This window comes from Monomorium pharaonis, chromosome 6 (genome assembly GCF_013373865.1).
Source record: "Monomorium pharaonis isolate MP-MQ-018 chromosome 6, ASM1337386v2, whole genome shotgun sequence".
Taxonomy (NCBI): Eukaryota; Metazoa; Arthropoda; class Insecta; order Hymenoptera; family Formicidae; genus Monomorium; species Monomorium pharaonis.
The window spans coordinates 325,822-339,231 of record NC_050472.1 but is presented as its reverse complement, the minus strand read 5'-3'; the positions used below and the strand labels follow the sequence as shown (position 1 = coordinate 339,231).

General features: G+C 42.3%; 3 protein-coding genes and 1 pseudogene across 4 annotated transcripts; 3 read left to right on the top strand and 1 right to left on the bottom strand.

The window, feature by feature from the left end:
* The first annotated feature begins 3,105 nt into the window (after nucleotides 1–3,105).
* LOC118646095 lies at nucleotides 3,106–4,528 on the top strand (annotated as a pseudogene).
* Nucleotides 4,529–4,903: 375 nt separating this feature from the next.
* LOC118646094 lies at nucleotides 4,904–9,376 on the top strand. The gene is given in 5 exon segments (XM_036288387.1): nucleotides 4,904–4,954; nucleotides 4,996–5,872; nucleotides 5,875–6,070; nucleotides 6,118–7,842; nucleotides 9,247–9,376. Coding segments are annotated over 4 exon segments (2,760 nt in total). The 3' UTR covers nucleotides 7,754–7,842; nucleotides 9,247–9,376.
* LOC105840721 (uridine diphosphate glucose pyrophosphatase NUDT14) lies at nucleotides 8,790–10,136 on the top strand. Its single transcript, XM_012687741.3, has 3 exons — nucleotides 8,790–9,462; nucleotides 9,693–9,766; nucleotides 9,914–10,136. The coding sequence occupies exons 1-3, from the start codon at nucleotides 9,029–9,031 to the stop codon at nucleotides 10,066–10,068; spliced, it is 663 nt and encodes a 220-aa protein (XP_012543195.1). The 5' UTR covers nucleotides 8,790–9,028; the 3' UTR covers nucleotides 10,069–10,136.
* Nucleotides 10,137–10,145: 9 nt separating this feature from the next.
* Nucleotides 10,146–12,467, bottom strand: LOC105840720 (beclin-1-like protein). 2 transcript variants are annotated; one of them, XM_012687739.3, is made up of 5 exons: nucleotides 12,123–12,467; nucleotides 11,536–11,696; nucleotides 11,055–11,467; nucleotides 10,479–10,967; nucleotides 10,146–10,363 (listed from the first exon to the last, which is right to left on the bottom strand). In XM_012687739.3, exons 2-5 carry the CDS (start codon nucleotides 11,584–11,586, stop codon nucleotides 10,243–10,245), a joined length of 1,074 nt encoding a protein of 357 aa, XP_012543193.1. In that variant the 5' UTR covers nucleotides 11,587–11,696; nucleotides 12,123–12,467; the 3' UTR covers nucleotides 10,146–10,242. The 2 variants fall into 2 exon arrangements, with proteins under 2 accessions (XP_012543193.1, XP_012543192.1); XM_012687738.3 differs by having other exon boundaries at nucleotides 12,127–12,465.
* Nucleotides 12,468–13,410: the final 943 nt, after the last annotated feature.

Here is a 13,410-nt window from a genome sequence, read left to right as displayed (position 1 = left end):
TCTCTCTCTCTCTCTCTCTCTCTCTCTCGTCACACCTTCCGTGCCGTCTCGGTGACCCAAGAAGTACTGAAATTGTTGCCAACTTCGTACCGATGCTACCTATGCGGTTCGACGCGAGTCGAATTATAACCTTACTTTTCGTATACGTCGCTGCGCTTTATGGAAAAGATTGATGTTTAACTAGAAAATTGCGAACAAACTGCTCAATAATATGAATCGAAACTGAATTATTTTCAATGACATTAAAATAACATACAATTTTAATTGCCAGGATGACAACGTAATCGTATTTCAAGGGATCAAACGACACGAAACATTCGCCCGATTGACAAAAGCCCGAGCTCGATATGTTATGTACATACATACGTACCTAATCGCGCGGATTAAGAAATTGTCGCAAATTTCTCTCGGTACCTCTCGCAGTTTCGTGTCACGAGAGATAATGAAATAATCACGCGCCAACCAGCCCGCGTCCCACCCAGAATCGAGCCTCGCCGCGCGCCGCGCCGGCCGCGCGCGAATGACAACAGGGCCGTCGCGATCGCGGACGTAAACACGCACTGCGCCGTACTATGCAATAACGCGAGCAGACACCGACTTCCGCGTAACACAATACTACAATAGCATCGCGCTGTTTACTTGACTCGCGCGTTCAGTATCCTCATCGCCGTTCGACGTTGAATATTCAATATCCTTCTTTTTACCTCGATGTAAAAATATTAAGTGCAAATTTTTTAATAGAAAACCTACTAGATATTTCCCGACTAATCACATTAAATTCACACACTTTCAATTTTGATGAATATTTTTAACTTTAAAGACTATCCGAGCAAACTTGTGTGTATATATACTCGTACATGCATAAAAACATTGATGTAAGAAACGCCATCCCCCAAACGCCAGAAGTCGGCGTAACACAAAGTCGGATCATACGACGTTCAAAAAAAGTTTGTTTGATTTATGTACAATACGTATACGTAAGTATTAAATGGATTCAATGGCGTTAAAAGATTTAGATTTACGAGAAGCAACGCCATTTGATGAAAAACTATACATACAGCCTTATAGACGAAACGAGAAATGGTTCTCGGGGGGAAAATTATTCAAATTGCCGATCAACTCCGAGACTCCGGCAGAGTAGTCTGCTCTTCGCGTATTGTAACAAGTACTACGTAGATACGAGAAGAGATGAAGTTACCTATGCACGAAAATTCGAATAACCAGCCGTAGAACGCCGTGAGATCGTCTTCGTGCGCGACCAAGATTTCTCCACGATGTTTATAATTAAGTGGTGCGACTACTTAGCGGGAGAAAATAGATACAGCGTTGTAATGTATGTGGGTCGTAATGCGAGAGAAAAAAAGACGAGAGAGAGAGAGAGAGAGAGAGAGAGAGAGAGAGGACAGACATGATGGTCTCATCCTGTGTCGCCAAGTGCATTTCATTCGTCCTCTTAGGCGAAATGCGCATTCCCTTGTATAGTACACGCAGGTTCTGCATGAGATAACGGTCATCGATGGAACCGGAAATAGAGGGTACCCATCGCGACGCACTATCGCGGAAAGATCGCTGATTACAGTGATTAATCCTTAAGCGGACGCGCGCGACACTTAATTTGATTACGGACTGTTCTTCGAGTACTTTTGCCATTGTTCGAGCTTGCACTCGTGAGTTTCTGGCGTAAATGCACTATAAATTACGACAGCGCAACAAAGTGCTATGAAATCAGCCCTGAATGCGCGTAATTACTGAGCGCCGTAGAATTCTTTGAAAATTTATCGTTTGCACACAGTGGTCTTATTGAGGTAACGCCAGTGCATATGGTAATTGACATTTATCATCGCAGGAAACGGCGTAATTTGTTGCTTGAGAATTGAAAGCTTAAATAATTATAAGAAAGACGAAAGACCGTGGGCAGGGTGCGAGCCAAACACAGGAGTTGGTCTTTAAGATTATCTTGCGAGCGATGGAAGAACGACAAGTTCCTTCCGATATTAAGAAACCCACGGTTCAATTAACGTCCACCCGTTCGATCTTATTTCCGGTCATTCGAACACCGCTGCGATTATCGCCGTCAGGCATGCAGCTCCCTCGTAGATTCCCACTATTCCCAGGCGCGCCCTCGTAAAGAAACAACTACGAGCGAGTCGACGAGAATAGCGATCCCGACTTGTTGGCACGCACGATTAAAATATGTTTCTTTCGCGAGAGAAAAAGGCAGGAATGCAGGAAGCGAGAGAGTATCGTCATCCCGTCACGTACCCCACAGGCACAGGACGAAATACAGGATGAGTGACGCGCGTCGAGGTACATTATGGACGGCAACTCGCGCGCGAGGAAAAAGGAAAAGGGCAAGGTGAGGAGAGCATGGACCGACCGGCGGAGATACATCCGTTCGTTTTAAATCGCTAATCACAATTATCCGAGAAGCGTCCCGCGTCCAAAACCCACCAGAAGCATTTTAACGAGCCCCGCGCCGCGCGCGTGTCGCCCGGGCCGGAATTTTACTTCGTCCGAGGTCCGATGGCTTTCATTGCACCGCGCTCCGGACGAGCGTCCACGCTGTTCAGAATATATATCTCTCCATGGCCATCCTGTTCGCTCTGTCGTCCGCCTATCTCGCGCGCCGCGCGCGCGCGCGCGCGCTTGTGTGTGTGTGTGTGTGTGTGTGTGTGTGTGAGTGCGTGCGTGCGTGCGTGCGTGCGTGCGTGCGTGCGTGGCGTGCGTGCGTGCGTGCGTTATGCGTGTGTGCGCGCGCGTCCGTACCAATTAGTGCAATACTTTCGGCTCTCGCGGTGTCTTAAGGGCTCCTCGGGATGTTGCTCTCGCCGAAATCTACGGAATGGGATCCCCCTTCTAAAACGCTGGAGAAATCTCCTTGCCGCGGGGATTACTCGTCGTCGGCCTGACGATTGATTCTCAAACGAGGAAAATAGCTTAAGATAGATATATTTTGTTTGGCGAACAAAGAAAGACATTGAAACAAAATTCATTATTACACATATATTTTTATCTTATTATATAAATATTTTATTAATAAATTTAAGGATAATAATATTTTTCAGAAATATATCTCCGTTCCTTTGTGGCAAGAACTTAATTTGCAACAACCTATTCTTACCGTTTTCTTTGTTCTAAAATCAACGAGATTTGATCGATTCAATCAGAAAAGACGGCAATGAGGGAATCACACGTTTCATTCAAAAAGATGGTTCGTGAAATTATTCTTCCTAATGAGGAACGTGCATAAATTTGCGCGAGGGTGTCTTTTTCACAGTTTTTTTGTAACGGCTTTCTAGCGGCTTTTTTCGCACCATTATCTTTAAGTATATACCACCTTGGGAGCTAGGTAATAACTGCCAGTGAAATTAGAAACGCCGAAGAATCGCGCGCGGATAGTGGATGGGATGTATGTACGTGACCGTAAGTTGATAGATTTTTTCCCTGTTCATCGACATCGACGACGGCACACGCGGAAGAAGCTGAGTAAAGCGGTATTTAAGATCCAATCTTTGTATTAAGAAAAAATTTTATACGCTATTAAATTAATTTTCTTCAAAGTCTCCTAATTTAAAAACCACACGGGCAAGACAGCGCGAATAAAACTCGTACGATCCGAGTAAATTGCTAATAGACCACGTTGGCATAAATCGCCCTTCTACTGTTACTTATCATCTGTCAATCATTCACGATACTTTTAAACCTCCAAAAAAATTTTCGGCAACAAATTTTATCTCAACCATTTTACACAATCTTTGAAACTTTGGCTACAAAATTATTTCAGCTACTTCGATGCAGGATATATCAACGATTCGATCAAATCTATTTTAATCACAGTTACAACTTGATTTCCCCGCTAGAAGCGCCTCGAGTCACGCCATGTCCTGTTTCGGCGGCCACGACCAACAGATCTACCTAATCGAGATACTGATCGATAAATTGACGTTAACGGCCAGTAAAGTCAAAGACGTCGGCGGGCATCCTATCGTGATCAAGATCAAACTCTTAGATTTCCCTGTGTTCGAGTTCACGCGAGACGACTCTGACACGTCCAAGTACGATCAAGACTTGCATTTTATGACTGGTAAATGCTGTCTATTCGTCAAGCGACCGCGGGATCTTGTCCAAGGACTACGCTCGTCGAGCCTGAAGATCGGCGTGTTTCGCATAGGCGAAACTTATCCCATGGCGGAAACTGAATTAACCTTACCGGGATGCTTGTGCGACCAGATCGCCATGATCGGCAACGATCCTGAAAATCAGCCAAAAACCATTCACGGTGAAGGGTGGCATTCACCTTTTGGATCCGGGCGAAAATCCATCTGGCGCGCTGCACATGGAATTCACCGTCGCGTGTCTCGGACGCATCTTCAGGACAAATCATGAACTGCGTCCCAAATCGCTCGTTTCCGGCGAACAGGACAAGGAACGAGAGATCTGGGTAAGGCGATTTGTATCGCCCGATCTTCTCGATGAGAAAATCTCCAAGGAGATATTGCAGGAGCTTACGCCAAAAATTAAAAAAGAGAAACTACCAAAAATTAAAAAAGGGAAAGATAAGAAAGAAAAGAAAAGGAAAGATAAGAAGAAGAAATGATCTTTATAGATCTTTTTCAAGAGCTCTGAAGAGTGCAATTTTTTTACATTTATCGAATAATTACTTTTGTCAGTTTTATCGATTCGTGTCGTTATGGCAACCATCTGACAACTGGAAATGTCAATTGACCGGTTTGGTGCGCGCGCGGGGAGATCGTTCGATTCGATTTCAGACCCGAAACTCATACAAAATTAATGGCGCTATTCGTACAGACGCATCGTTAACGTTAATCCAGAATTGTCCAAATTTGTCGTGCAACCGACAACGTGTGCATGCATGTCCATTCACTTTCGCATTCGACCCGAAATGGCATCGAGGAAGAAAAAGACATCCCTATCGAACGAGGAACAATTGTACGTGCTTGAAATTTCATTAATCGTTTAAATCTACATCCCGAGACGTATCCCATTGTTAATAATGAAGAGTGCCATTTGATAGTACGCATAGGTTTCGTTGATCTCAAACCTGTCGACATTATCGTCAGGGTTAATGACAGGAGAACTACGATTCAAGAAAATCAATTTTCTAATGAGTATCTTAGTCGCGAAGGCAAGACATGTCTGCTTGTTCGGACTCCGAGCAATTTAATACAATCCGTAAAATCGACTCCTTTAAGTATCGAAGTGTATTGGATTTCTCACGGTGACGAGGACCATAATCCACGAAATCAAGCCGGATATAATCTTCTCTGCGCAGCAACAGCATTTTTGCCAGGATGTTTCCGCGATCGCATAGCTGCGGCCAAGGACAAGATAGACGGATTATCAAAGTCACACACATTTACAAAGATATACTCTCTGACCGATGAGCATGGAAATCCGTGCGGATCTATATCAATGTGCCTGAGACTGTCGTGTTTCGGAAACTCCATTATAAATCATCTTACGCTTCACGAGAAATCGTTTGTATTTCAAGGATTTCCTCTCGGTTGGAAGTTTCCCTGTACGAAACTGTCCGGCAGAGATGTAAACGACGAGAAGTACAAAACAAAATGTGACGATACATCATTATTGTGCAAAATTCTGGATCCTACATGTTGGAAGTTACATGACCGTAACGATTATACAGAGGCAGAACCAGTGTTGACGAGACCGGAATCACCACCTCGCGTATCGATGGACCAGCCAGGATTCGAAAAATTAACGAGTGCCGAGAAGCTGAATGATGACAAGTACCGTAATTTGATCTACAAGACCTATCCTGACGAGCCGACTTGTTCGTGTCTACCAACGGATCAATCGACGCATCCAATGATGTGTCGTTCCGGGTGTACTCGCTTTGTTGCATGGCTTTAAGAAATCCCGATGCTGTTAAACATTTCCCATCGCTTGCTACACTCGCTTCCAACAATTCGAAATCGGATGTAAAAGAAAATGTGACCTCTTATGATTCTACGAGGATGAGAGGAGGTAAAGACATAGAGGATAATAATTATTTAAACAGCGAAGCGTTATGGAACGAGGAATATCGGACGTGGCACCAAAATGATATTAATTTAAAAATCGCATGATGGGTGGAAGTGATTATGGTGCATCAGTCTACGCGTTATCCGAACCGACGACCGTCATATATGAGAAGAGTAAGGAAACACGAGCTCCGTTATACAAATCTCGACCAAGAACCGCGGATGGAATTAAAGAGGCAAACTGCATTTGTCCGGGAAAAGCTTCGTCGCCTTGGAAAACTGATGCGTCAAAGTATACGAAAAAACCGTATATAGGCGCAGATCGCATGATTCGCGCCTTCAAGGAGGCCCAAGAATTCGTGGATTCTCTCGGTCAAGTGCCAGGTCTAGTAGGTCTCGGTTTGATGGATCCATCCGAGAGTCCTTATTTCGGCCGAGACAGAGAGATACAGAGAGATTATGGAGCCGTTCGAGAGACACCAAGTGAAAGAAAACGAGGATATCCCGTCTCGGCATCGCCAGCTGAATCAGCATCGCTGAATCAGTGTCCCGCACCTTGCAATACGCAGATTGGTAAACCTATCGTCAGCACCATCTCTACACCTCACATCGCACCCTGCACCGTCTGCGTAACGACAGCGGTACCAGGACGCACCGGTGTCGTGCGCGAGGCGATACCTACGTTACCGGAAGCGACGCTATCCTCTATCGTCGTCAAGCCGAGGAAGAAGGAGGACAAGAAAGAAGAGAGATCGGAAAAGCAAAAGGAGTTGGAGATTACGTCCTCCACGCCGCTGGACGTTGACGTTGGCCCTTGCGGTGAACCGAAGTGCAAATCTCGCCGGAAGAAAGCTGCAGACCGGACGGTACCGCACGATGATATCGTCGAAGAACCGCAAATACAATCGACAAGTACGATCGTCGCGAAAGTTCCTGGCAAATTCATGGAAAAGGGCCGATATCCGAAGGGTAAGCCAGGTCCGAGTGGCGATCGTGATAGAGGCCCTATGAAAATCAGCAGGCGAGTGATGCGATACGTTTATTCCATTGGCGATGTTTATCCCGGGACTAATTACGGCCACAAGAATTGCATCGATCCACGATTCAAGGTGCCGGCTAACATGGGTTGGCTGTGGAACACAACCGCAACAGTGGGCAAGCTCAAGCCGCGAATCGGTTGGAAACCGGGCGCGATCGGACGGTACTTGAACGAGTTGCTGAAAGAGGCAAAGGGTGCTTCTACGATGGGTGCAGGTACCAGCAGGATGGAGGATCATCGGGCAAGGTCGATACCCTCGCGCAACAGTTTACGACGCGGCAAGGTATACAAGAGCATGAGCTATGTGTCGCATCAGGTGAAGGAGAGCGAAGAGGATGCAGAACCGCCACCGACTCTCCACATACACCGTAAGGACGGCACGTACTACGTGACAATGTATCCGATCAGGCAGGAGACCGCGGACGCGTCGCATCAGCTGGAGGAGCCGATGAAGCCGCTGCAGTTCAAGATAGCGCGTAACAAGGATGACGCTTCTGTAGCATCGAGTTCCACGGCGTCGGACATGGAAATCGAATTCTCCCCACCAGCAGCGGTTAACAGATCATTTCGCCGGAAGCCCGACGTGATTCATGTGGATACGCAGGTCAGGCAGCAGGAGATTCTCGACGCATACGAGCTAACCACGGCAGACACGCCAAAGACGACGAAGAAAGAGAAGAAGGGTAAAAGAGAAAAGAGGGGAAAGAAGTAACGAAACAGCCCTTCCTGTGCTTGTCGCCCTCTGCTCCATGTTCCTTATCCCAGCACGATCGTGAAAGGAAAGCTGCAACTTTATCAAAGGTCTGTATCTTATCGAAAATTTAAGTGCTGTGCACGTTGTGCGACCGGTTACTTTACACCGATTTTAATTTTACACGACGCGTTTTAAATTCGATTACGTGTGTGTAACCCATACTTTTCGTAACTAAGCTCACTCGACTAATTGCGAGAATAATTTGTCGGGAAGAGGAGAGATGAAACGATTACAATTAATCTTCGTAAATTTAATGTCGTCGTGCCGTTAAAATGACCGATATATTACTTAAAAGGGCAGAAAGAGAAATAAGTCTGCATCGTGCTTATTTCTAATTGTTTCTTCACTTATCGGGATAAATTAATTCTGAAAGATTTATTCCAAAAAGCATGCGCTCCAGTATGCGTGATAATTTCAGATAAGACAAGGTAAATAATTTTTTATTTAACTTAATTTATCATAGACGACTTGATTTTTAACTTTAACTTGTGATGTTTAAAACACAAATTTTAACTTGTTAACTTTCCTGCCAAGTTAAAAATTTATTTACACAAAAGAAAAAAAAAAACATTTTTACATAAAGAACAATATTTCTTTGTCATTTCATATAAATCTAATATTTATACAAGTAAAATATCATAAATTTACTTGGTGATCCGTATTGTAATTGTTTCGCGAGTAATCTAACATAGAAATTATAAACTTATTTCTAATTTAATATAAATAAATGCTTTTCAAAGTAAACTTTCAATTTAGGTCATTTAATCTAAAACGTTACTTTTACACTGAGATAATTCTTGTTTGTGTAACTTTTAACGTAACTAAATTAATTTTACAAGACATTAATATATCCAAATCTGGACAATTGCCGGAATATAATATGACGCTCGTTTTCACGCTCATGGGAGGATTCGTCGTATTCTAGTTTGATACAATACGCGGCATCTGTGGGCTGCGTGCGTTCATAATTCGCTATCATTATCGACGGGAGTTAAAGGAAAGGTGCTTCTACTTCCTCGGTTCCGAGCAATTCGAGCCCCCAGACTATCCCGGCCGCCCCGGGTGCCGAGCGCACCACGCACTCCCTCCCCCGCTCCACCCATCCCCAAACACATCGCGCATTCCGTCCTCCCGTCTCTGTTTGTGAGTGTGCTACTTGGGCTCGAATTTCGGAATCGCGGCACAGGCACAGCTTTGTGCTCCCTCGTGACATTTTGATAAGCGACGAATGACATGGCACAAAATGACAAGAATCAGATAGTGCGTAAGAAAATGCTTGATTTACACAATGTCCGCGTGGGAAAGGTCCCACAGGACTCTCAATGGTTAAGAAGTATTCGCTTGCATTTCACGCAAGACGGTCGGTCTAAGACTTGGGATGTGATAAGAATTCACGATAGCGTTAGTATAATTGTCTTCAACACAACTCGAAGGAAGCTCGTATTTGTTAGGCAATTCCGGCCAGCGGTATATTATGCGTCCTTACCGGAGAAGCAAGATGTGGTGGACGTCGAGCGTTACCCTGCAACCCTGGGACTGTCCTTGGAACTCTGCGCTGGTATCGTAGACAAGGACAAGCCTCTCGTCGAGATTGCCAGAGAAGAGTTGAAGGAAGAGTGTGGCTACGAAGCACCCACTTCGGCATTTGAACAAATTACTACTTACCTGTGAGTCTGAAGTACTTACTATGCTCTAGTCATAACCTTTTGTCACCTGTGTAAAACATAAATGTATCATTTATCATCTATCATTTAGAAGCAGTAAGAGATCATTTCTGATATAACTTGCAGACTTAGTATAAAACTGTTAATTTATAATTTATTATTTGCCCTGATAAATCACACAGGTTACATTTAAAAGATAAAAATATTAAAAAGTTTATCCTTATATTTTCCAGGTCCAGTGCTTCTGCTAGTGCAAAGCAAACTATCTTTTATGTACAAGTCACAGATAGTATGCGGATATACCCTGGTAAGTTTGACTATAAATATATTTTTTCTTAAATCTTTCAAAGTTGTTTGAAGGAATATTATTTCCGTGATGTAATTGGCAAATTATATTTAAAATATACTTAAAAAAGGTCGACTCTCTGTTCACTTGAATCTTTCATTGTTACAGGCGGTGGTGATGAGTCTGAAGGTGAAATCATAGAAGTAGTGGAATTGAGCATTCCTGAACTAAAGGATTACATAAAATCCAAACAAGTACAAAGTCCTGTTAGCTTTCTATACGGTGTGTCTTGGTTTCTACTTAATAAATCGGAATATTGTTGAATGAAATAAAAGTTTTAACTTGTTCGGCTATGTAAACTGAAGAACAGTAAATTAATCGCAAGTAAAAGTCACTCTACTATCGTTTAACCGTATTTATTTACAAACAGAGCATTTATACACAAGCAATGATAGTTGCACAATTGATATTACATAAAATTACAACGAGACTGACATTCAATTAGTGTTCAGTTCGTCCTTAGTAAATTGAGAGCTAACCCATGCGAGACCCCATTTTAAATTTGTGAGTAGGAACTTTAAGGCTTTGGTCCATTGTTCTTCTGAATTGAATTGTATTCTGAAAAAGGAAAAGAGAGAAAGATCAGATAAAGGTTTTGCACATTGTAAGTAAGTTTCTCACGTAAAATAAATCAAGTCGCGTTGAGAGAAGATATTTATGAATCCAAACGTACTTTATAGAATAGGAATTGCCTGTCGCGGAGTCTTCAATTTTGCCTCGATCCATCCTATATGGCAGACAAAATTCGCTGTCTCCCTTTTCTACTTGTTCCTTAAATTGTTGCAAACAATCCAGAAACGCTACCATAGCTGCATCAAATTTTGTGTCCCATAAAAATTTAAATCCTCCACTTCCGTATAGCGGAAGCTCCTTGTTCTGATCCAAAGCCTCGATATAACTGTGATTGCCAAATGGTACTAAACGAAAACGTTTAAACGTTAAATTCATTTTACGCGCAAGAGCTACTAGCAAAAGAGTCGTTTGTCCCCATGCGGCGTTTATCTCGCTCCAATCCACTGGCGCGCTCGGCAATCGTCCCAAACGAAATGAATTTATAGTTCCAAAGTGGCCGGAATGCCAGATGTGAAATGTGGCGTTAAAAACGTTTGTTTTTTTCAACCTTTCAAGCTGTGAAGACGCATACGCCAGTTGATTATCCAAACTGTAAGACAAAGTTTGAGTTAATAAAATATAACTGTTTGATTTGAGAAAAAGAAAGATATTTAACTGTTTGGAGAGTTTTATTTACCTGCGACATTCATCCTCAGCTAACATGAGATCTCTTCTGTGTTTCGAATACTCTTTCCAATATCTATCTTCTTCGCTTTGCAATCTCTCTCTTTCTCTTTCTTGTTCCGCTATGGCATTCCTAGTGGCTATTTCTTCCTTTCTCAATGCCTCCAGCTCTCTTATCATTCTTTCTTCCTCAGCCTTCACATCCTGCAATTCCTTTGTAAGATTTTCCATCTCTACGTCCTCATGTCCATGATACTGTTGCTCAATTTCTAGTTTCTTCAGGTACTCGTTATAATCTGACCATTCTCCTTCCGTCATTCGTAATTGTTGATCCATTAATAGCAAAAGGCTATCTGTACATTCGTCGCAAAGTGGATGATCCGCTGAACTGCTGCTGCTAAGAATATCGAATAACGTTGCCCGTACCTAAAAGGTACAGATTGTGGTACAGGTAAATTCTTTGGGTTTAAAATATTCTTAAAACTTTTGTGTACCTTTAAATGATGGCTTAAGCTTTCCGTTTCGCCAGAATCGCCAACCAACATAAATCCATTTGTACCATTTCCTGATTCGGTCAATCTGAATGGTGGAACCAAGTGTTCTATACTGTCACTTTGAGGTTCTAATTCTCCAACAACTTGCTGTTGTATAGGAACTGTAACAAGATAATTATACAACTTGCAATAAGTACAGCAAACTAAGTATCTATTATTAGATATTTAAACATAAAATATATAATATATAATTAAAATAAAGCCTCTAGCATAATGTAATTGTCCAAGTAAAAGGCAACAATTTTTTGTGCGCTGAATGACACCGCACGTAAAGTTTAGATATGTAAAAATATGTGAAAATTATTGTTTACACACAAACGCATAGTTGCACTTATTAATGTGATTCAGGTTTGCTAGAGAATTAATAAGGAAAATCCAAATTAATTCAAGGACAAGGTATTTTCGAGAACGTAGGGCGTCGTATGACGTTAGACACGGGCAGCGCATATAGAGGAGCGTTATCAATACGAAGGTGAAAGATGGAGTAATTGAATCGGTCCAAGTCGTCAGGACAAAATAGAAATTACCTACGTGAGAGTTCGGCCAGAGTGTGTTCCCCAAGGTGGTCGAAGCTCGAGTCTAGTCTCAGCGGCTGCAGACATCGTTGACAGGCGAAGCTGACGTTTGTCTTTAAGTCTACCATATCGCATATACGTCGCTTATATACGAAGAGAGCAGCAGCTCGACAACCTGTCTCAGCGCGTCGTTATTTACGAATACGCGTCTGTCGTCTGCCGCTGCTACCTGCCTGTGCCTGCCCGCGACGCTTCAGGGTCAGCTGACGACGCGTCGATGTCGATGCGCCGATGCCTTACCGAGAGCGACCATCATCTCACATCATCTGGCGTAGTCGCATCTCGCATCAGGGTCATGTCGGTATAACCAGAGAGGAACCTGAGAGCGATCATCGCATCGTTTTAGGCGTTTTCGTCCATCAGCGCCTCTATGTGCACAAAATGTGCACATTAAACTATGTAGTCAAATATCTATGAATCCCGTAGGTAATGTGCATGACTTTTTGGGTCTCTTCTATGCTATGTCCACGTTTATTTGGTTCTGTTTCATGCTATACTCGTAAATTTTACAATTATATGCATTCATATTTTAAATCTGTTTTATGCAAATGTGCATAATCTGCAAATGTGTTCTATAAATGTGCAATACTGACACTGTACAGATATAGCAAGGAACAGAACCAATATTTTATCTCGCATCACGTTTATCACATATCATTTTGTTCCACATATACATGATAAAAATTCACTCACCGATTGCTGTCGCTGCTCCTGCTGCTGCTGCTGCTGCTACATTCCTTTTCCGGAATACCGAGTCGCTCCATGGATGCCGCTTTCTGCTGACATCATCCTGCTATTTTGAATCAAACATTAATAAAATTTACTTATTTAGTTTTCAAATTTAATAATTAAAATTAATACGAGTAATGAAATAATGTTTATTTTGGAAAATATATTATAAACATGTGCATACAAGCCGTTTGCAAATGGTCCAAATAAAAAAATATAAGAGTAAAATTAATTAATAAATTAACTAATAAATTTAGATTCTACAGACAATAATAAAAATGTGCCTATTAATACAATACATCTGAAGGTATTTAAATTTATTAATTTAGATAATGATTAATTATTGAGTCATTTTTGACAGAATATTGATAAACTAATTTGTCAAATTATATTTAGAAAAGGAAGACGAAGTATAAAACAGCCATTCAATGGCTGAAAATAAGTCGAGAATCATGGACTAACGTATTAAGAAATTGGAACATAACTTATAATTTTCGACAAAAAGCACTAC

Bases quoted from the DNA above. Each gene is read 5' to 3' on its own strand.
- LOC105840721 (XM_012687741.3), top strand. From the start codon at position 9,029: ATGGCACAAAATGACAAGAATCAGATAGTGCGTAAGAAAATGCTTGAT. The intron at 9,463-9,692 runs GTGAGTCTGAAG...TATATTTTCCAG, and splicing joins GAACAAATTACTACTTACCT to GTCCAGTGCTTCTGCTAGTG. The intron at 9,767-9,913 runs GTAAGTTTGACT...TCATTGTTACAG, and splicing joins TAGTATGCGGATATACCCTG to GCGGTGGTGATGAGTCTGAA.
- LOC105840720 (XM_012687738.3), bottom strand. From the start codon at position 12,238: ATGGTAGACTTAAAGACAAACGTCAGCTTCGCCTGTCAACGATGTCTG. The intron at 11,697-12,126 runs GTAGGTAATTTC...ATCTTGTTACAG, and splicing joins CACTCTGGCCGAACTCTCAC to TTCCTATACAACAGCAAGTT. The intron at 10,364-10,478 runs GTACGTTTGGAT...TTCCTTTTTCAG, and splicing joins GGCAATTCCTATTCTATAAA to AATACAATTCAATTCAGAAG.